The sequence below is a fragment of the Coregonus lavaretus genome (assembly GCF_964263955.1).
Source record: "Coregonus lavaretus genome assembly, chromosome: 1".
NCBI classification, from domain to species: Eukaryota; Metazoa; Chordata; class Actinopteri; order Salmoniformes; family Salmonidae; genus Coregonus; species Coregonus lavaretus.
The window spans coordinates 46412947-46434542 of NC_139988.1; the positions used below are offsets into that span (position 1 = coordinate 46412947).

General features: G+C 41.4%; 1 protein-coding gene across 1 annotated transcript; it reads left to right on the plus strand.

The window, feature by feature from the left end:
• Positions 1-2269: 2269 nt before the first annotated feature.
• On the plus strand, positions 2270-21330 carry LOC311145729 (sialin-like). Its single transcript, XM_084182016.1, has 11 exons — positions 2270-2583; positions 10530-10723; positions 11210-11443; positions 11619-11706; positions 12148-12234; positions 12625-12743; positions 16547-16708; positions 16800-16929; positions 17173-17320; positions 17516-17606; positions 19335-21330. The coding sequence occupies exons 1-11, from the start codon at positions 2505-2507 to the stop codon at positions 19485-19487; spliced, it is 1485 nt and encodes a 494-aa protein (XP_084038142.1). The 5' UTR covers positions 2270-2504; the 3' UTR covers positions 19488-21330.
• Positions 21331-21596: the final 266 nt, after the last annotated feature.

The window sequence follows — 21596 nt, forward strand, 5'->3', positions numbered from 1 at the left end:
AGAGACAGAAATCTTGCTTGTTTGTAGGTGACCAAATACTTATTTTCCACCATAATTTGCAAATAAATTCATAAAAAATCCTACAATGTGATTTTCTGGATTTTTCTTTCTCAATTTGTCTGTCATAGTTGACGTGTACCTATGATGAAAATTACAGGCCTCTCTCATCTTTTTAAGTGGGAGAACTTGCACAATTGGTGGCTGACTAAATAATTTTTTCCCCCACTGTGTATATATATATATATATATATATATGTATATATATACATACACACACTACCAGTCAAAAGTTTGGACACACCTACTCATTCAAGGGTTTTTCTTTATTATTACTATTTTCTACATTGTAGAATAATAGTGAAGACATCAAAACTATGAAATAACACATATGGAATTATGTAGTAACCAAAAAAGTGTTAAACAAATCAAAATTTATTTTATATTTGAGATTCTTCAAATAGCCACCCTTTGCCTTGATGACAGCTTTGCACACTCTTGGCATTCTCTCAACCAGCTTCATGAGGTAGTCACCTGGAATGCATTTCAATTAACAGGTGTGCCTTCTTAAAAGTTAATTCGTGGAATTTCTTTCTTCCTTAATGCGTTTGAGCCAATCAGTTGTGCTGTGACAAGGTAGGGCGGGTACACAGAAGATAGCCCTATTTGGTAAAAGACCAAGTCTATATTATAGCAAGAACAGCTCAAATAAGCAAAGAGAAACGACAGTCCATCATTACTTTTAGAAATGAAGGTCAGTCAATACTGAAAATGTCAAGAACTTTGAAAGTTTATTCAAGTACAGTTGCAAAAACCATCAAGCGCTATGATGAAACTGGCTCTCATGAGGACCGCCACAGGAATGAAAGACCCATAGTTACCTCTGCAGAGGATAAGTTCATTAGAGTTACCAGCCTCAGAAATTGCAGCCCAAATAAATGCTTCACAGAGTTCAAGTAACAGACACATCGCAACATCAACTGTTCAGAGGGGACTATGTGAATCAGGCCTTCATGGTTGAATTGCTGCAAAGAAACCACTACTAAAGGACACCAATAATAAGAAGAGACCTGCTTGGGCCAAGAAACACGAGCAATAGACATTAGACCGGTGGTAATTTGTCCTTTGGTCTGGAGTCCAAATTGGAGATTTTTGGTTCTAACCGCCGTGTCTTTGTGAGACGCAGTGTGGGTTAACGGATGATCTCTGCATGTGTATTTCCCACCGTAAAGCATGGAGTAGGAGGTGTTATGTTGTGGGGGTGCTTTGCTGTTGACACTGTCTGTGATTTATTTTGAATTTAAGGCACACTTAACCAGCATGGCTACCACAGCATTCTGCAGCGATATGTCATCCCATCTGGTTTGGTCTTAGTGGGACTATCATTTGTTTTTCAACAGGAGAATGACCCAACACACCTCCAGGCGGTGTAAGGGCTATTTTACCAAGAAGGAGAGTGATGGAGTGCTGCATCAGATGACCTGGCCTCCACAATCACCCGATCTCAAACAAATTGAGATGGTTTGGGATGAGTCAGACCGCAGAGTGAAGGAAAAGCAGCCAACAAGTGCTCAGCATATGTGAGAACTCCTTCAAGACTGTTGGAAAAGCATTTCAGGTGAAGCTGGTTGAGAGAATTCTAAGAGTGTGCAACGTCCTCCCTCTTAAACGGCACCAACCGCCACTGGTTTGAACATCTACAAATATTTTTGTCATGGTAGGGCGCTAAAGTACTGCCCAAACTCTAAACGTGCAAAATGTACACGTGTAGGTGTACAAATGCAATTATTGTTCACAAATATTAACTTACAAGTTTGCAAATGCGAATACAACTACAAAATGTTTTTTTTTCACAGCTCATCAGTTACATGTTTGAGAATGTGAGGGGGAATGCCCACATGCAGGAACGCCCAGAATTGTGGGCTGCAGTTGTACACTATTGAGCTAGCAAGCCCTCCTCTGTGACAATGTCATTGGGGCGCAGGAATTTCTGATTCTTATTTAAATGTTATGTTAACTGTCATTGAAGTTGGTGGTTACTACTGTACTGATTTCAGATCCGAAGCGAGAGAAATTGTATGCCATGTTTTGGTAAGGGCTCAGAGTGATGTCACACCCCCAAGAAGGCTCAATTAATCACCCGACGGGTTCTATGTCGAGACTCATGGATATTCATCAAATTTGGCACCGCCTTCCTACGGAAGGAAATCCACGTTCTCGTGTTAGTCGGAACTAGGAAACTCGGACATTTTCGACTTGCTAACTTGTTGAACGCAGCACGTGTATAAATACAACAAGTTACCAAGTCGGAAATGTCAGTTTCCTAGTTCCGATAGGTACATGAACGAGGCGGAAATTTCGCCAAGGGTTCATACCACAGTGGGTTCCCCTCAAAACTACTGCTCACAGTTCTCGTGATTCAATGCTGACTTGACTGCAATGAACAGGGGATGACAACTCCGTAGTTGCCGTCCATTCGTACAACAAACATTGAACTCTGATGTGCAATGGACCGATATGCATCGGAGACCGATGACCAAGAACGACCATTGTTGCTCAGTCGACAAGATGATAAAGTTGAAAGAGGTGAGTGCGTGCTGAAACAGCTGCTTGAAGCAATCTGACTTTGTGCTCTCTAAATAGCCGTCTATAGGCCTTTTCACACTGCATCGTTAATCTTAGCCCCAGGCTAGACTGGCCCTGAAATAGCTTAGCCATTTGTTACCCCTGGGCTAAGGTTTAGCACTGGGCTAATACACACTTTGATTCCAAAGCCCTGGGCTAACGGACAAACACATGCAACCAACATTCTATCTCTGACACGCAACCAATGTTATAAGCAAAGCAATAAGACATTTATTAACACATGACCTCTTGCCCTAGCATTTGATTTCCAACAGTGATGGTTTGTATAAACCTTGCTGACTGCCAGTCTGACATCGTAAACAATGTTTCACTTTTGAAATTCGACCTCGCTCCTGTCAGAATGATGTGCAAGAACGAGACAACAACTTTTATGATCCAGGCGAAATCATTAAACATTATTATAATGGTTATACCCAATTAAATGTCAATAGAAAAGCTATGAAAACAGACGAAAATGGCGCGTTTGCTGCCCTTCCAGTTGAAGAGTTTGTAGCTTTACAAGTTGGCTAAGTGAGAAGACGTTTGCCATCCTGCATAGCAACCATTTTTGTAATTCATAGCAACGAACGTTTTAGCAAGGATGAAAGTATTTAGTTTTTTTGTCCTCAGTTGGAAATAGTTCTGCATTTACTTATCAAAATAATGTACAGAACGCATTACAGTCATCACGAGCATATGTAAATTAAGTGACAGTGCAGCTTTTCTGATTGGACAGTGAGCATTCTAGGTGTTGTTCTTGCCCCAGTTTCACACTGGCTATTTTGGCATCATATTTCTGGGGCTAACCCCGAAAAGTCGGCACTAACGCTGCTCTGTAGTGAATGAGCCTTATGTACATAGCAGCGGGATGTAGGGGTGCTGAGGGTGCTGCAGCACCCCCTGAAAAATCTGATGTATTTTATTTTATTAAAAACAATAATTTTTTCACAAGTAGCTCACACCCTTACAAAACAAATTGCAGTCAGAGTGCAGTATAACTGCAGTACACTGTAGTATAACTGTAGTTAGAGTGCAGTATAACTGCAGTATGTTGAAAATACTAGGTTCAAAATGGAAAATGTAATGCAGTAATTTTGCATTATAACTTTAGTTCAACTGCAGTTTATCTGCAATTACTGTGTCCAAAATGCCACAGTTGACTGCAGTTACTGCACTTTTACTGCAGTTTCAAAACTGCTATCTTTTTTGTAAGGGCAGGACCTTTACTACTCCCCCCCCACCCCCAAACTACTTCCCACTGCTATGCTTCTAGCTAATTTCAAAACATTTACTTGGCTAAATTCTGTGTGTAACATTAGCTAACTAATGCCTCTGTTGCTTGCAAACTGTCTAACCATTTGTTGACAAAAATCAGCTGATGGAAAGAAAGCATACCCAAATACGATTCAGGCCATCTTAAACAAAAAAGGGAATCTGTGCCACGTTCACTTGTCGAACATTGCAGATAGAAATGGCAATAATAAAATGATTCCTTGTTTAACATGTTGTTTGTTCTACATAATATATTTTTATCTGAACATTCCAAAATGGTGTGTCTTGCTGAACGCGCCCTAGGGGTATAGTCACTTGGAAGCAAATGGAACGAAACGGGGAGGGAACTAACTGAATTGTTTTCGTTGCAAAATGTTTTCCATTTGCTACGGTTTGGACTAACGATTGCACCCCAGGGATGTAATCATTAGTCCAAATTGTTGCAAACAGTTCCGATTTGCAACGAAAACAACAGTTTCTATTGGACAAATTCAGGTACGTTCCTCCCTGTTTCATTCAGTTTGCTTCTGTTTGGTTCCTAGTGAATACACCCCATGCTGGTGCTCGACTGAGGGACTTGAAAATCCCCAAAACATTCCTTACCCCAGGATACTTCAATAATAGCTCATGGACATGGGCTGATCTAACAAGTTACTAAACTAGAGTCCTACACATACATTCCACTTGAATAATAACAAAATAAAGAGAAATGAACAAAAATAAAACATTTGCTAGAAAGATGAGAAAGATACAGTGCATTCGGAAAGTATTCAGACCCCTTGACTTTTTCCACATTTAGTTACTTTACAGCCTTATTCTAAAATTGATTAAATAGAAAATGTCCCTCATCAATCTACACACAATACCCCATAATGACAAAGTGAAAACAGGTTTTCAGAAATGTTTGCACAGTTATTTACAAAATGTAAAACAGAAATACAGTGGGGGGAAAAAGTATTTAGTCAGCCACCAATTGTGCAAGTTCTCCCACTTAAAAAGATGAGAGAGGCCTGTAATTTTCATCATAGGTACACGTCAACTATGACAGACAAATTGAGAGAAGAAATATCCAGAAAATCACATTGAAGGATTTTTTATGAATTTATTTGCAAATTATGGTGGAAAATAAGTATTTGGTTACCTACAAACAAGCAAGATTTCTGGCTCTCACAGACCTGTAACTTCTTCTTTAAGAGGCTCCTCTGTCCTCCACCCGTTACCTGTATTAATGGCACCTGTTTGAACTTGTTATCAGTATAAAAGACACCTGTCCACAACCTCAAACAGTCACACTCCAAACTCCACTATGGCCAAGACCAAAGAGCTGTCAAAGGACACCAGAAACAAAATTGTAGACCTGCACCAGGCTGGGAAGACTGAATCTGCAATAGGTAAGCAGCTTGGTTTGAAGAAATCAACTGTGGGAGCAATTATTAGGAAATGGAAGACATACAAGACCACTGATAATCTCCCTCGATCTGGGGCTCCACGCAAGATCTCACCCCGTGGGGTCAAAATGATCACAAGAACGGTGAGCAAAAATCCCAGAACCACACAGGGGGACCTAGTGAATGACCTGCAGAGAGCTGGGACCAAAGTAACAAAGCCTACCATCAGTAACACACTACGCCGCCAGGGACTCAAATCCTGCAGTGCCAGACGTGTCCCCCTGCTTAAGCCAGTACATGTCCAGGCCCGTCTGAAGTTTGCTAGAGTGCATTTGGATGATCCAGAAGAGGATTGGGAGAATGGCATATGGTCAGATGAAACCAAAATATAACTTTTGGGTAAAAACTCAACTCGTCGTGTTTGGAGGACAAAGAATGCTGAGTTGCATCCAAAGAACACCATACCTACATGCTTTGGGGCTGTTTTTCTGCAAAGGGACCAGGACGACTGATCTGTGTAAAGGAAAGAATGAATGGGGCCATGTATCGTGACATTTTGAGTGAAAACCTCTTTCCATCAGCAAGGGCATTGAAGATGAAACGTGGCTGGGTCTTTCAGCATGACAACGATCCCAAACACACCGCCTGGGCAACGAAGGAGTGGCTTCGTAAGAAGCATTTCAAGGTCCTGGAGTGGCCTAGCCAGTCTCCAGATCTCAACCCCATAGAAAATCTTTGGAGGGAGTTGAAAGTCCGTGTTACCCAGCGACAGCCCCAAAACATCACTGCTCTAGAGGAGATCTGCATGGAGGAATGGGCCAAAATACCAGCAACAGTGTGTGAAAACCTTGTGAAGACTTACAGAAAACGTTTGACCTGTGTCATTGCCAACAAAGGGTATATAACAAAGTATTGAGAAACTTTTGTTATTGACCAAATACTTATTTTCCACCATAATTTGCAAATATATTCATAAAAAATCCTACAATGTGATTTTCTGGATTTTCTTTTCTCATTTTGTCTGTCATAGTTGACGTGTACCTATGATGAAAATTACAGGCCTCTCTCATCTTTTTAAGTGGGAGAACTTGCACAATTGGTGGCTGACTAAATACTTTTTTCCCCCACTGTACCTATTCAGACCCTTTGCAATGAGACTCAAAATGGAGCTCAGCTGCATTGTGTTTCCATTGATCATCCTTGAGATGTTTCTACAACTTGATTGGAGTCCACCTGTGGTAAATTAAATTGATTGGACATGATTCGGAAAGGCACACACCTGTCTATATAAGGTCCCACAGTTGACAGTGCATGCCAGAGCAAAGACCAAGCCATGAGGGCGAAAGAGTTGTCCGTAGAGCTCCAAGACAGAATTGTGTCGAGGCACAGATCTGGGGAAGGGTACCAAAACATTTATGCAGCATTGAAGGTCCCCAACAACACAGTGGCTTCCTTCATTCTTAAATGGAAGAAGTTTGGAACCACCAAGACTCTTCCTAGAGCTGGCCTCCCGGCAAAACTGAGAAATCGGGGGAGAAGGGCCTTGGTCAGGGAGGTGACCAAGAACCCGATGGTCACTCTGACAGAGCTCCAGAGTTCCTCTGTGGAAATGGGAGAAACTTCCAGAAGGACAACTATCTCTGCAGCACTCCACCAATCAGGCCTTTATGGTAGAGTGGCCAGACAGAAGCCACAGAAGGCACATGACAGCCTGCTTGGAGTTTGCCAAAAGGCACCTAAACGACTCTCAGACAATGAGAAAGAAGATTCTGTGGTCTGATGAAACCAAGATTGAACTCTTTGGCCTGAATGCCAAGTGTCACTTCAGGAGGAAACCTGGCACCATACCTATGGTGAAGCATGGTGGTGGCAGCATCATGCTGTGGGGATGTTTTTCAGCGGCAAGGACTGGTAGACTAGTCAGGATAGAGGGAAAGATGAACGGAGCAAAGTAGAGAGAGATCCTTGATGAAAACCTGCTCCAGAGCGCTCAGGACCTCAGACTGGGGCGAAGGCTCACCTTCCAACAGGACAACAACCGTAAGCACACAGCCAAATCAACGCATGAGTGCCTTCGGGACAAGTCTCTGAATGTCCTTGAGTGGCCCAGCCAGAGCCCGGACTTGAACTCGATCTAACATCTCTGGAGAGACCTGAAAATAGCTGGGCTGTGATGCTCCCCATCCAACCTGACAGAGCTTGAGAGAATCTGCAGAGAGGAATGGGAGAAACTCCCCAAATACAGGTGTGCCAAGCTTGTAGCCTCATACCTAAGAAGATTTGAGGCTGTAATCGCTGCCAAAAGGTGCTTCAACAAAGTACTGAGTAAAGGGTCTGAATACTTATGTAAATATATATATATATATATATATATATATATATATATATATATATATATATATATATACATTTGCAAAAATGTCTAAACCTGTTTTTGCTTTGTCATTATGGGGTATTGTGTGTAGATTGATGAGGGGGAAAAAGCTATTTAATCAATTTTAGAATAAGGTTGTAACGTAACAGCATGTGGAAAAGGTCAAGGGGTCTGAATACTTTCCGAATGCACTGTAGCTGTTCGTTAAGACCTTTTGGATCGACTGATTTACTTATTTGATCAGCCCATTGACATTTATTATTGGCATGGCTAGTGGGACACTCCCCTGCGAGGCTACATAGGTGCCTCACAACTTTTCTTACCCAAGGCTCTGATGAAGTAGCCTGGGTGCTAGGTGAAGTTAGCAACGTGGCTGTATTTTATTTTAGCAATGTGGGTGTACAATGCCTTGCAAAAGTATTCATCCCCCTTGGCGTTTTTCCTATTTTGTTGCATTACAACCTGTAATTTTAAATGGATTTTTATTTGGATTTCTTGTAATGGACATACACAAAATAGTCCAAATTGGTGAAGTGAAATGAAAAAAATAACTTGTTTAAAACAAATTCTAAAAAATAAATAACGAAAAAGTGGTGCGTGCATATGTATTCACCCCCTTTGCTATGAAGCCCCTAAATAAGATCTGGTGCAACCAATTACCTTCAGGAGTCACATAATTAGTTAAATAAAGTCCACCTGTGTGCAATCTAAGTGTCACATGATCTGTCACATGATCTCAGTATATATACACCTGTTCTGAAAGTACATTTTAGTCATTTAGCAGACGCTCTTATCCAGAGCGACTTACAGTTAGTGAGTGCATACTTTTTTTTTTTTCTTCATACTGGCCCCCCGTGGGAAACGAACCCACAACCCTGGCATTGCAAACGCCGTGCTCTACCAACTGAGCTACACAGGCCCCAGAGTCTGCAACACCACTAAGCAAGGGGCACCACCAAGGAAGCGGCGCCATGAAGACCAAAGAGCTCTCCCAAACAGGTAAGGGACAAAGTTGTGGAGAAGTACAGATCGGGGTTGGGTTATAAAAAAATATCTGAAACTTTGAACATCCCACGGAGCACCATTTAAAATCCATTATTAAAAAAATGGAAAGAATATGACACCACAACAAACCATCCAAGAGAGGGCCGCCCACCAAAACTCACGGACAAGGCAAGGAGGGCATTAATCAGAGAGGCAACAAAGAGACCACAGATAACCCTGAAGGAGCTGCAAAGCTCCACAGCGGAGATTGGAGTATCTGTCCATATGACCACTTTAAGCCGTACACTCCACAGAGCTGGACTTTACGGAAGAGTGGCCAGAAAAAAGCCATTGCTTAAAGAAAAAAAATAAGCAAACACGTTTGGTGATCTCCAAAAGGCATGTGGGAGACTCCCCAAACATATGGAAGAAGGTACTCTGGTCAGATGAGACTAAAATTGAGCTTTTTGGCCATCAAGGAAACCGCTATATCTGGCGCAAACCCAACACCTCTCATCACCCCAAGAACACCATCCCCACAGTGAAGCATGGTGGTGGCAGCATCATGCTGTGGGGATGTTTTTCATCGGGAGGGACTGGGAAACTGGTCAGAATTGAAGGAATGATGGATAGCGCTAAATACAGGGAAATTATTGAGGGAAACCTGTTTCAGTCTTCCAGATATTTGAGACTGAGATGGAGGTTCACCTTCCAGCAGGACAATGACCCTAAGCATACTGCTAAAGCAACACTCGAGTGGTTTAAGGGGAAACATTTAAATGTATTAGAATGGCCTAGTCAAAGCCCAGACCTCAATCCAATTCAGAATCTGTGGTATGACTTAAATATTGCTGTACACCCATCCAACTTGAAGTAGCTGGAGCAGTTTTGGCTTGAAGAATGGGCAAAAGTCCCGGTGGCTAGATGTGCCAAGCTTATAGAGACATACCCCAAGACACTTGCAGCTGTAATTGCTGCAAAAGGTGACTCTACAAAGTATTGACTTTGGGGGGTTGAATAGTTATGCACGCTCCAGTTTTCTTTTCTTTTTTTCTTATTTCTTGTTTGTTTCACAATAAAACATATTTTGCATCTTCAAAGTGGTAGGCATGTTGTGTAAATCAAATGATACAAACCCCCCCAAAATCCATTTTAATTCCAGGTTGTAAGGCAACAAAATAGGAAAAATGCCAAGGGGGGTGAATACTTTCGCAAGCCACTGTACCTTTTGTTGACAAAAATCAGCTGATGGAAAGAAAGCATCACCATCAGCTAGGGCTAGTTAAGAAACTTTAAAGTCAAAGTTCACTTCGAAATCAAAGTTTGTCAGATGTTTTCATACCTTGGTCTTATGCCAAGATTAGTTCACGGTTCGTTCCACCTCAACAAACACAAGAAAGAGGATTTCGACACCCGCCATCTCAGATTGTGCTGGAATTGTTTCTGTCGTTAGAAACAGATAAGATTAGCATTCCCGCAACATTATTTTGTTGAAATATAATTTCACCTGTGAGAAGTGAAGGTAATTGCACCCAAATTGGCCATTTTATAGGATTCATATAATATTCAATAAATATAGTACCTAACATTTGATTTGGACCAAACTGTTTTTCTAACAATATGAATTAGACTTGAGGAATCCTAATTAATTGTCAAAAGCCACCCACAGACCCCCCACACCCCATGCCAATCCCACCCCAACAACGAGTATATAGTATTATGTTGATCCTCTATGATCAACATTAGGTGAATGTGACAATACAACATCTTTAATAATAATTGATTCTTGTGATATTTTACTGTGCCTGGTCCATTTCCAATGGATTATGGCATCTTACAACTCTCTGGTCTCCCCCCCACCCTCTCCTTCTATCTCTCCTCTCCCTCAGCCCCTGCGTGCTGCTCGTCGAGGTACGGTCTGTCCCTGCTCTCCTGTTATGGTTTCTTTGTGGCCTATGCCCTTAGGGTCAACCTCAGCGTTGCCATGGTTGACATGCTTAACAACACAGACGCCAGCGGCAACACCAGCACATCAGTGTGTCCTGCACACTCCAGCCCTGCTCGCCCCAAGCACAACCACACTGTGAGTACCACCAGCCCTGCTTGCCCCAAACACCACACTGTGAGTACCACCACCCCAGCCCTGCTCAACCCAAACACAACCACACTGTGAGCACCCCAGCCCTGCTCACCCCAAACACAACCACACTGTGAGTCCCACCACCCCTACTCGCACTAAACACAACCACATTGTGAGTAATAATGTAATACTGCAACCACTATGACTGCACACATTACACAACCTCACTGTGACTGTAACGCTTAATCACAACACCACATGATGGCCCTCCTGTAGCTCAGTTGGTAGAGCATGGCGCTTGCAACGCAAGGGTTGTGGGTTCGATTCCCATGGGGGGCCAGTATGAAAAATGTATGCACTCACTAATTGGAAGTTGCTCTGGATAAGAGCGTCTGCTAAATGACTAAAATGAGCATACATAACTGTTGACTCTCCTGTTTGCTCTTGTCAGACGTAAGGATTATCTGTGTGTTTGTGTGTGTCTGGTAGGCCAGTGTGTACAACTGGGACTCTGAGACCCAGGGCTGGATCCTGGGCTCCTTCTTCTATGGCTACATCCTGACTCAGATCCCAGGGGGCTACCTGGCACTCAAGTATGGGGCCAAATGGCTGCTGGGCCTAGGAATCCTGGGAACTGTAGTCTTCACCCTCCTCACCCCCGTGGCTGCCGACATGGGCGCAGGCTACCTCATCGTTGTCAGAGTGCTAGAGGGCATCGGAGAGGTATTGTGTTTGTACACGCAAGACTGCTATAAGCTCTGTTAAGTACTCATGAGAACCTCTAATTACATATATATGTTTTAAAGTAGTTCCTTTGCAATGTTAATCGGATTACTTCTCAGTGTGTCCTGAGTCTGTGTCCAGTCGTAACCAGGGATATTTTTGTGTTTGTCAACAGGGAGTGACGTTTCCAGCCATGCACGCCATGTGGGCATCTTGGGCCCCACCAATGGAGAGGAGCCGATTGCTCACCATCGCTTACACTGGTATTGCACACCTACCCCACCCTGCACACACAACATTTCTTATTCTGGGGACTCACTCATGTTTACATGTGTACCATATTATCTTTCTTAAAGCTACAATATATAACTTTTTGGGCGACCTGACCAAATTGACATAGAAATGTGAGTTATAGATCTGTCATTCTCATTGAAAGCAAGTCTAAGTAGCGGTAGAGCTGTTATATGTGCGCTATTTTGATGCTTCCCGTGCTTAAGTTTAATTTTACTTTTACTTTAGGTTTTGTACACCAGCTTCAAACAGCTGAAAATACAATATTGTTGGTTAATGAAAATATATTTCACAGTGGTTTAGATGGTACAATGATTCTCTACAGTGCTTGTTTTGTCACATAAACTGAAATTAGGCGAACTGTGAGGTGATTTTCTTCACAAGGCAACTTAATAAAAAACTCCTCTCTCCAGGTGCTCAGCTGGGTACCGTGGTCGCCCTTCCCCTGTCTGGTCAGATCTGCTTCTACCTCGACTGGACCTGGGTCTTTTATATATTTGGTAAGGCCGGCAGAGGGTTTGAAACAGAGAAGATGTGAAACTGGGCGTTTCAGCATTTGAACCATTTCACACACACAGGTTTTCCGTAGTGTCATCTTTGTGCAGTTTTGTCTGGAGAGACAGTTTTTTCTTTGCTCATGCAATGCAATGAATACAGACACTATTTCCTTAATGCATTCCTTTTTTAGGGAACATAAAGTGGAAAACAGTTAGTGGGAAATATAATTGGGGGGAATTTAAGTGCATGTCACAAGCAAAGCTTGTGCGCATGTCCGTGTGTGTCTGTTTACATTTTAGTCATTTAGCAGACGCTCTTATCCAGAGAAACGTACAGGTAGTGCATTATTGACCATTAGTGCATTATTTGACTGTGTCTGTGTGTGTGTTTAGGTATTGTGGGGATTGTGTGGTTCATCCTGTGGGCGCTCCTTGTCAGTAACACTCCCAGCACACATCCGCGGATCTCAGAACAGGAGAGACTCTACATCACTTCTACCCTGAATAAGGAGGTATGTTGCAAAAGCAGCTGGGAATTGTAGTGTCTGAACTTTATCTCTAAGGCCCAATCTCTTTGTAAACAGACTATGGTTGTGTCAGGCTCATGAACATTAAGTACATAAATGTAGAATACAGTGGTCATATACGCGGTGAAGTTACACTACCAGTCAAATGTTTGGACACCTACTCATTCAAGTGTTTTTCTTCATTTTTTTACAATTTTTTACATTGTAGAATAATAATGAAGAAATCAAAACTATGGAATCATGTAGTGACCAAAAGTGTTAAACAAATCAAAATGTATTTTATATTTGAGATTCTTCAAATAGCCACCCTTTGCCTTGATGACAGCTTTACCAGCTTCATGAGGTAGACACCTGGAATGCATTTAAATTAACAGGTGTGCCTTCTTAAAAGTTAATTTGTGAAAAAAAAATCTTTTTTAATGTGTTTGAGCCAATCAGTTACATTTACATTTTTACATTTTAGTGATTTAGCAGACGCTCTTATCCAGAGCGACTTACAGTTAGTGGTTGCATACATTTTCATACTGGTTGTGTTGTGACAAGGTAGGGGGGGTATACAGAAGATAGCCCTATTTGGTAAAAGACCAAGTCCATATTATGGCAAGAACAGCTCAAATAAGCAAAGAGAAAATGCAGTCCATCATTACTTTAAGACATGAGGGTCAGTCAATACTGAAAATCGGAAGAACTTTGTACGTTTCTTCAAGTGCAGTCGCAAAAATCATCAAGCGCTATGATGAAACTGGCTCTCATGAGGACCACCATAGGAATGGAAGACCCAGAGTTACCTCTGCTGCAGAGGATAAGTTCATTAGTTACCAGCCTCAGAAATTGCAGCCCAAATAAATGCTTAACAGAGTTCAAGTCACAGACACATCTCAACATCAACTTTTCAGAGGGGACTGTGTGAATCTGGCGTTCATTTACATTTTACATTACATTTTAGTCATTTAGCAGACGCTCTTATCCAGAGCGACTTACAGTTAGTGAATACATATTTTATTTATTTTTTATACTGGCCCCCCGTGGGAATCGAACCCACAACCCTGGCGTTGCAAACGCCATGCTCTTCATGGTCGAATTGCTGCAAAGAAACCACTACTAAAGGACACCAATAAGAAGAAGAGACCTGCTTGGACCAAGAAACACGAGCAATGGACATTAGACCGTTGGAAATATGTCCTTTGGTCTGGAGTCCAAATTGGTGATTTTTGGTTCCAACCGCCGTGTCTTTGTGAGACACGTTGTGGGTGAACGGATGATCTCACCGTAAAGCATGGAGGAGGAGGTGTTATGGTGTGGGGGTGTTTTGCTGATTACACTGTCTGTGATTTATTTAGAATTCAAGGCACACTTAACCAGCATGGCTACCACAGCAGGACAGTGATAGTGGGACTATCATTTGTTTTTCAACAGGACAATTACCCAACACACTTCCAGGCTGTGTAAGGGCAATTTTACCAAGAAGGAGAGTGATGGAGTGCTGCATCAGATGACCTGGCTTCCACAGTCCCCCGACCTCAAACCAATTGAGATGGTTTGGGATGAGTCGGACGGCAGAGTGAAGGAAAAGCAGCCAGCAAGTGTTCAGCATATGTGGGAACTCCTTCAAGGCTGTTGGAAAAGCATTCCAGGTGAAGCTGGTTGAGAGAATGCCAAGAGTGTGCAAAGCTGTCATCACGGCAAAGGGTGGCTATTTGAAGAATCTAAAATATATTTTAATTTGTTTAACACTTTTTGGGTTACTACATGATTCCATATGTGTTATTTCATAGTTTTGATGTCTTCACTATTATTCTACAATGTAGAAATAATACAAATAAAGAAAAACCTGTGAATGAGTAGGTGTGTCCAAACTTTTGACTGGTCATGTATGTACAGCAATTTTGTATTTATTTTTGTCCTCCGTACAGTACCAGTGTAAACTGGCACACTATTTGGTGCTACAACAATCTCAACAGGAGGAACTAACTTTTTATGAACACTGTTACAGTGGGGGAAAAAAGTATTTAGTCAGCCACCAATTGTGCAAGTTCTCCCACTTAAAAAGATGAGAGAGGCCTGTAATTTTCATCATAGGTACACGTCAACTATGACAGACAAAATGAGGAGAAAAATCCAGAAAATCACATTGTAGGATTTTTAATGAATTTATTTGCAAATTATGGTGGAAAATAAGTATTTGGTCAATAACAAAAGTTTCTCAATACTTTGTTATATACGCTTTGTTGGCAATGACACAGGTCAAACGTTTTCTGTAAGTCTTCACAAGGTTTTCACACACTGTTGCTGGTATTTTGGCACATTCCTCCATGCAGATCTCCTCTAGAGCAGTGATGTTTTGGGGCTGTCGCTGGGCAACACGGACTTTCACTCCAGGACCTTGAAATGCTTCTTACGAAGCCACTCCTTCGTTGCCCGGGCGGTGTGTTTGAGATCATTGTCATGCTGAAAGACCCAGCCACGTTTCATCTTCAGTGGCCTTGCTGATGGAAGGAGGTTTTCACTCAAAATCTCACGATACATGGCCCCATTCATTCTTTCCTTTACACGGATCAGTCATCCTGGTCCCTTTGCAGAAAAACAGCCCCAAAGCATGATGTTTCCAACCCCATGCTTCACAGTAGGTATGGTGTTCTTTGGATGCAACTCAGCATTCTTTGTCCTCCAAACACGACGAGTTGAGTTTTTACCAAAAAGTTATATTTTGGTTTCATCTGACCATATGACATTTTCCCAATCCTCTTCTGGATCATCCAAATGCACTCTAGGAAACTTCAAACGGGCCTGGACATGTACTGGCTTAAGCAGGGGGACACGTCTGGCACTGCAGGATTTGAGTCCCTGGCGGCATAGTGTGTTACTGATGGTAGGCTTTGTTACTTTGGTCCCAGCTCTCTGCAGGTCATTCACTAGGTCCCCCCGTGTGGTTCTGGGATTTTTGCTCACCGTTCTTGTGATCATTTTGACCCCACGGGGTGAGATCTTGCGTGGAGCCCCAGATCGAGGGAGATTATCAGTGGTCTTGTATGTCTTCCATTTCTTAATAATTGCTCCCACAGTTGATTTCTTCAAACCAAGCTGCTTACCTATTGCAGATTCAGTCTTCCCAGCCTGGTGCAGGTCTACAATTTTGTTTCTGGTGTCCTTTGACAGCTCTTTGGTCTTGGCCATAGTGGAGTTTGGAGTGTGACTGTTTGAGGTTGTGGACAGGTGTCTTTTTATACTGATAACAAGTTCAAACAGGTGCCATTAATACAGGTAACGAGTGGAGGACAGAGGAGCCTCTTAAAGAAGAAGTTACAGGTCTGTGAGAGCCAGAAATCTTGCTTGTTTGTAGGTGACCAAATACTTATTTTCCACCATAATTTGCAAATAAATTCATTCAAAATCCTACAATGTGATTTTATGGATTTTTTTTTTCTCAATTTGTCTGTCATAGTTGACGTGTACCTATGATGAAAATTACAGGCCTCTCTCATCTTTTTAAGTGGGAGAACTTGCACAATTGGTGGCTGACTAAATACTTTTTTCCCCCACTGTATATGCAACCTGTTATATGCAAGCCTTTTACTGCGATCACATAACTTGTATTATATTTTTACTTCACATTTGTTGTACAACACTTGGCAGACATTGAGACATTGAAAAAAAAAGTGTTTCTAGCCAAACATCCACAAAGCGCTTTTCTCAGCCACACTCAAATAAGCCTGTGATAAAAGTGATATTTCACATGTGCAAGTCTAGTGGTATTTTAAGATGGCCATCTTTGATATTCTCTTTTTCAGATGTCGCCGACGGGGGACCACATCCCCTGGGGGTCCATCTTGAAGTCCATGCCGCTGTGGGCCATAGTGGTGGCTCACTTCTCCTACAACTGGACCTTCTACACACTACTCACTCTGCTGCCCACATACATGAATGATGTATTGGGCTTCAGTATCAAAGAGGTGAGTTTATATGCTTGTTCTGGTCACACACCCACCCACACAGTCTCTGTCATTAACCCAGTGTTGTTTGTTGTATGTGGTCCCCTGTTAGAACGGTGCCCTGTCGGCTCTGCCCTACATCGGCTGTGTGCTGCTGGCTGTGCTGGGGGGCCAGCTAGCTGACTACCTGAGGGAGAACTTCTACCGCACTGTGGTCGTCAGGAAGGCCTTCAGTCTCATAGGTGAGGAGCAGCATTATAAGGGGATAGAGAGAGACACTCACAGATGAGCACACATACACACTCACCCACACATACATTCATGCTCACACAAGACATGCTCACAATCCACAAATTCAAACACGTTCAAATACCAACACTGTCTCTATCTTCTAGCTGTATCTCACTTTACCTCTACCTCTATATTTGGATAAATCTAGTACATCCATGTATCCTATGTTTACCATATTCGGTGGGTGTATGTAGGTATGATTGGGCCGGCGGTGTTCATCGTGGCTGCTGGATATACAGGCTGTAACTACATCCTGGCAGTTGCCTTCCTCACAATCTCTTCCTCCCTGGGAGGATTCGTAGCCTCCGGCTTCAACATCAATCACCTCGACATTGCCCCCCCGTAAGATACTGCTCATCACTATTGATACTGTTACTATGGTAGCACTTAATTTTTAGAGAGAGAAATGACCAGGAATGTACTTAGAAATAGCATAGTAAAATGGTTATAACAGAGTAATAGCCATTGAATTATTGTCTTGTTGTGAGATGTGTGTAATTGTCTAAAATCTGTGTGAATGTTCCTTTTCCCTTTTAGCTATGCTGGAATTTTGTTGGGAATCACCAACTCCTTTGCCACGATACCTGGTATGGTGGGACCAGTCATAGCAAGAGCCCTGACCAAACATGTAAGAATCTGTTTTTATCACGTATATCTGTTTTCATTTAATATCTTTCAGATAATGAAAGTACAGTATCATAAAACACTTTTCAAAACTCATGATTGTTGTAAGTGTAGCAAAGTTAAATTTAAGACATGATGGGCTCAGGATGCAGGTAAAAGTTGCCAGCCTGGTCTCATAGACTAGACGTAACATAGTAAATGTAAATCCATGACACTCAAATTAGTATGATATGTTGCGTTTGGTATGGTTACATAAGACAGATGGTTACTTAAGGCAAAAACGAAAGTAGGGTGGTTGGTCGGGGTGGATGGCAGGTTGCGAGTTCGAATGTCCTCACAGACATCTTTGGCATTTTAGCAAATTAGCAACTTTTCAAATATTTACCAATGTTTAGCTACTTTACAACTACTTAGCATGTTAGCTAACCCTTCCCCTAACCTCAGGGCCTAAAATTAACACCCGCCACTTGCCAAATGTGGGTAGATTTTGGCATTGGCGGGTAAAATGTCTATTGGCGTGTGGTCAGGGCTCCACAGTGCGAGCATTTCACTCGCATTTGTGAATAAAAATAGTCAAGTATGATCACATTTATAGTAAAAGGTATTTCTGCCGTTTTGTTTCATAGTTGGTAAATTAATCTCACAAAGTCAAAGATGTACAAATCCTTTATAGCCTATTCCACCTCGCGCTGCAACACTGCCTGGCTGTTGGCTGTGCGCACATGAAGAGCTGAGTGAAAGATTCATTTTTAGAAGCGCTGCGCACAGGCATAAAAGTTGGTCTAATTTACTTGAAACTAATTTCTTCTGAAGTGAGACTTTGTCCTTGTGTTTCTTGGCTATTTACATTGTTTTGTTTACAAGCTAGGTTTTTTTCTATGTTTGAGTTTCAACTGCTAGGGAAGAGAAGACAACGCTTCTACTAGTCAGACTCAATCTCACAGGCACAAACATAACTCGAGTCACGCTACCACGGTAACCTCCCGCCAGTAAAAGGGGCAGGTGAAAATGTTTGTCTCATCTGTGATATTTTGCTTAAAAGACTCGGGTCACAAAAAAAAGAAATTAACAATATACTGTACCACATTACTTCTTACTAGTAAAACATTGTATTGTTTTCTAAACATTACAAAGTATGCTCATCAGTTTTTTTGGTGTTTTGTTGGTGTAATTTTAGCAGATTTTATTTTATTTTATTTTATTTTATTTGGGCTGGTAAAAAATCTGAGTGGCTGGTAGATTTTTTTATATCTACCTGCCACAGTGGCTGGTGGACCAAAAAGTAAATGTTATGCCCTCCCTAACCTTAACCCTTTTACCTAACTTCTAAACATACCCCTAATCCTTAGCCGAGCTAATGTTAGCCAGCTAGCTAATGTTAGCCAGCTAGCTAATGTTAGCCACCTAGCTAGAATTTGTAACATATATGAAACGTTTTGCAAATTCGTAACATATGATACGAATTGAAATTCGTAACATATCATTCGAAATGGGTGATGGACATCCATACTAAATGGAGTTCTCAGATTTATGTACAGAATAATACAAAATGCTCTGAGACCAGGGTGAAGTTTCTAGTTATCCCATATCTAGGATCAGATCAGATACCCTCATCAAATCCTTAACTAGTATTATGGGGAACAAGGCAACACTGACCTTAGACCAGTGTTTAGGTAGGAGCAACTTCAACCTACTTCATTGGGCTCACAGATGCCTCTGCTTCCTATTGTAGAACACTATAGAGGAATGGCAGTCAGTGTTCTACATCTCTGCTGGGATCAACCTGTTCGGAGCAGCTTTCTATACTGTGTTTGGCCGAGGCGAGATTCAACCCTGGGTGTCCACAATCCCCATACCCAAGGCAGCTGAGGGGGACAAAGCGTGACCCCCTGTGGACCAAAATGGACTCACAGCCATGGCACAATTTCCTGTGTCAGTCTTAACCCAGATGCTCTACGCACAATGCTATTGGGAAAACAGCCTTGTAAAGAAAACGTTTTAAGATTTTTATGTTTATTTTTGGTAAGTAGACCAATATAATGGGTATGATAAGTACATTTTTTATCAATGATCATATTGATATTACTCTTTATGTGGGGCCTTTTTGTGTGATATGATAACCCCTTTAGTTTTTTACTTTGTTTACAGGTAGGGGGTTGCGCTTGATTTAGTGGACTCGTGCCTAAAATCACTTACATTTGATGAAGTCTTACATGGACTGACATCAGACAAGTACCATTTCCACTTTTAGTCATAATTTGTTGCTTCCTCCGCTAGATGCTCAGAAAAAACAAGAAGCCATATGAATTAAGGATCTTGTATGTAGCACAGTTAGTGCCAACTGAAAGAGCACAATCTCTGAGGATAGAATCCAAGTGCAGTTCATCCACTGGTGGGTTTCTCTACTTGTGAGAAACTCATTTTTTTGGCCTTCCGCTTGTGCCTTATTGTGATGGCTACAGCAGTGGTTTTCAACTGGTGATAAAAAAAAAAGTGGGATTTTGACTTGAGCACCAGTGCAGTTACAAAGAAAATCCATCAGAAATCCATTGAATGGCACAGATGGTTACATCTGTATTGTTGTTTCAAGTCTGGTGCGATGGATCTGTTTTTACATTTATAATTTGAATCATTTTACTTAGCCTGTGAGAACCATTAGGTTAGATTAGATTAGGCTTAACAGTACCACAGTCTCTGCCATAGAAAAAAACAGAGTGGCTTTTGTGTCTGTGGTTGCACATTTTACAATGCAGAAAACCACTTGTCTCTAGACCTTTTTGTTCAAAAGTAAGACCTATTTTACCGGAGCTAGCCTACATTTTTGTTTCTATTGGAGATTTGTGGTACGCTCTTGAAGGTTTACATACAAATTAACCATAATGAGTAAGAAACTATGAAAATATTTTAAATAAACCTTATTTAATCCATGAAAAATATTTGCCACAGAAAATGGATGATTAACAGTATGGATTAGATGAGATGGAGGTCATTACCACACAATAAATTATTAGGAGAAGTTTGTGCCACAGATTTTTCTGCCCATCAAGGTGTGCAACAGTTCAAAAATGGTTGAGAACCACTGGGCTAGAGTGTATAGGACTATGACCATCATCAACCCAGTATATAAAAAAATATATATATCTCATCTAATCGATACGTGACAGAAAACAGATACAAACAGCAGTGTTCCCTGTGTGAATCGGTCTACCATGCAAATGTCATAAATTGTTTTTTGTTACTGATCAATTGTGTTTTATGGTCACTTGCTGGTCCAACTACAATGAAGGAGTTTAAGGGACTTAGCTACTTATTTTTATTTTATTTTTAAGATAATGTTTAAATTTTTTCATCAGATATATTCTGCACACCAACATTCTTTACACACTACATACTATGTCAATCATGGTATATTACTCTTATGGCCAATTTCTGTGAGGGCGATATTTATTGCACAGGCTTTGTTTCCCCCACCTAAAGGAACTGTACTTCTTATGTTTATGAGAGACCTCAAATGGTCTGTTTCTGAATAAGGTTTGTACACCTCAAAGTAATCAATATGGGACATTTAATTTAAGTGTGAATATTGGCATACCAGGCTGAATTTGATGCTTGATCTTTTAGAAAGAAAAAGCAAAATAAAGAACAGCACGTATTTCAACCATTTGTTTCAGTCAATGACCAATGTAAAAGTTTATATTAATAAAACATTTTAATGAAATCGTATTGAATATGCATGGTGTCTTGACTCTTCATTTAGCCCTTAATTACTGACAGCAGGTAGTGGTTCATTTGGGGTCATTCTAAAGCCAACCAGGGTATGGCTATAATGTTTGCTCATGTACCTGCTGTGCAAAAATATGGAGAGCAGTCATATATTGCTGGACTCTGTGGCATACCGCAGTTTCGCAGCCCCTCCCCACCCCAAAAATACAAAATAATAATTTAGGATTTTTTTTGGGGGGGGGGACCGCTAACTTCCAACAATTCTCCAAAT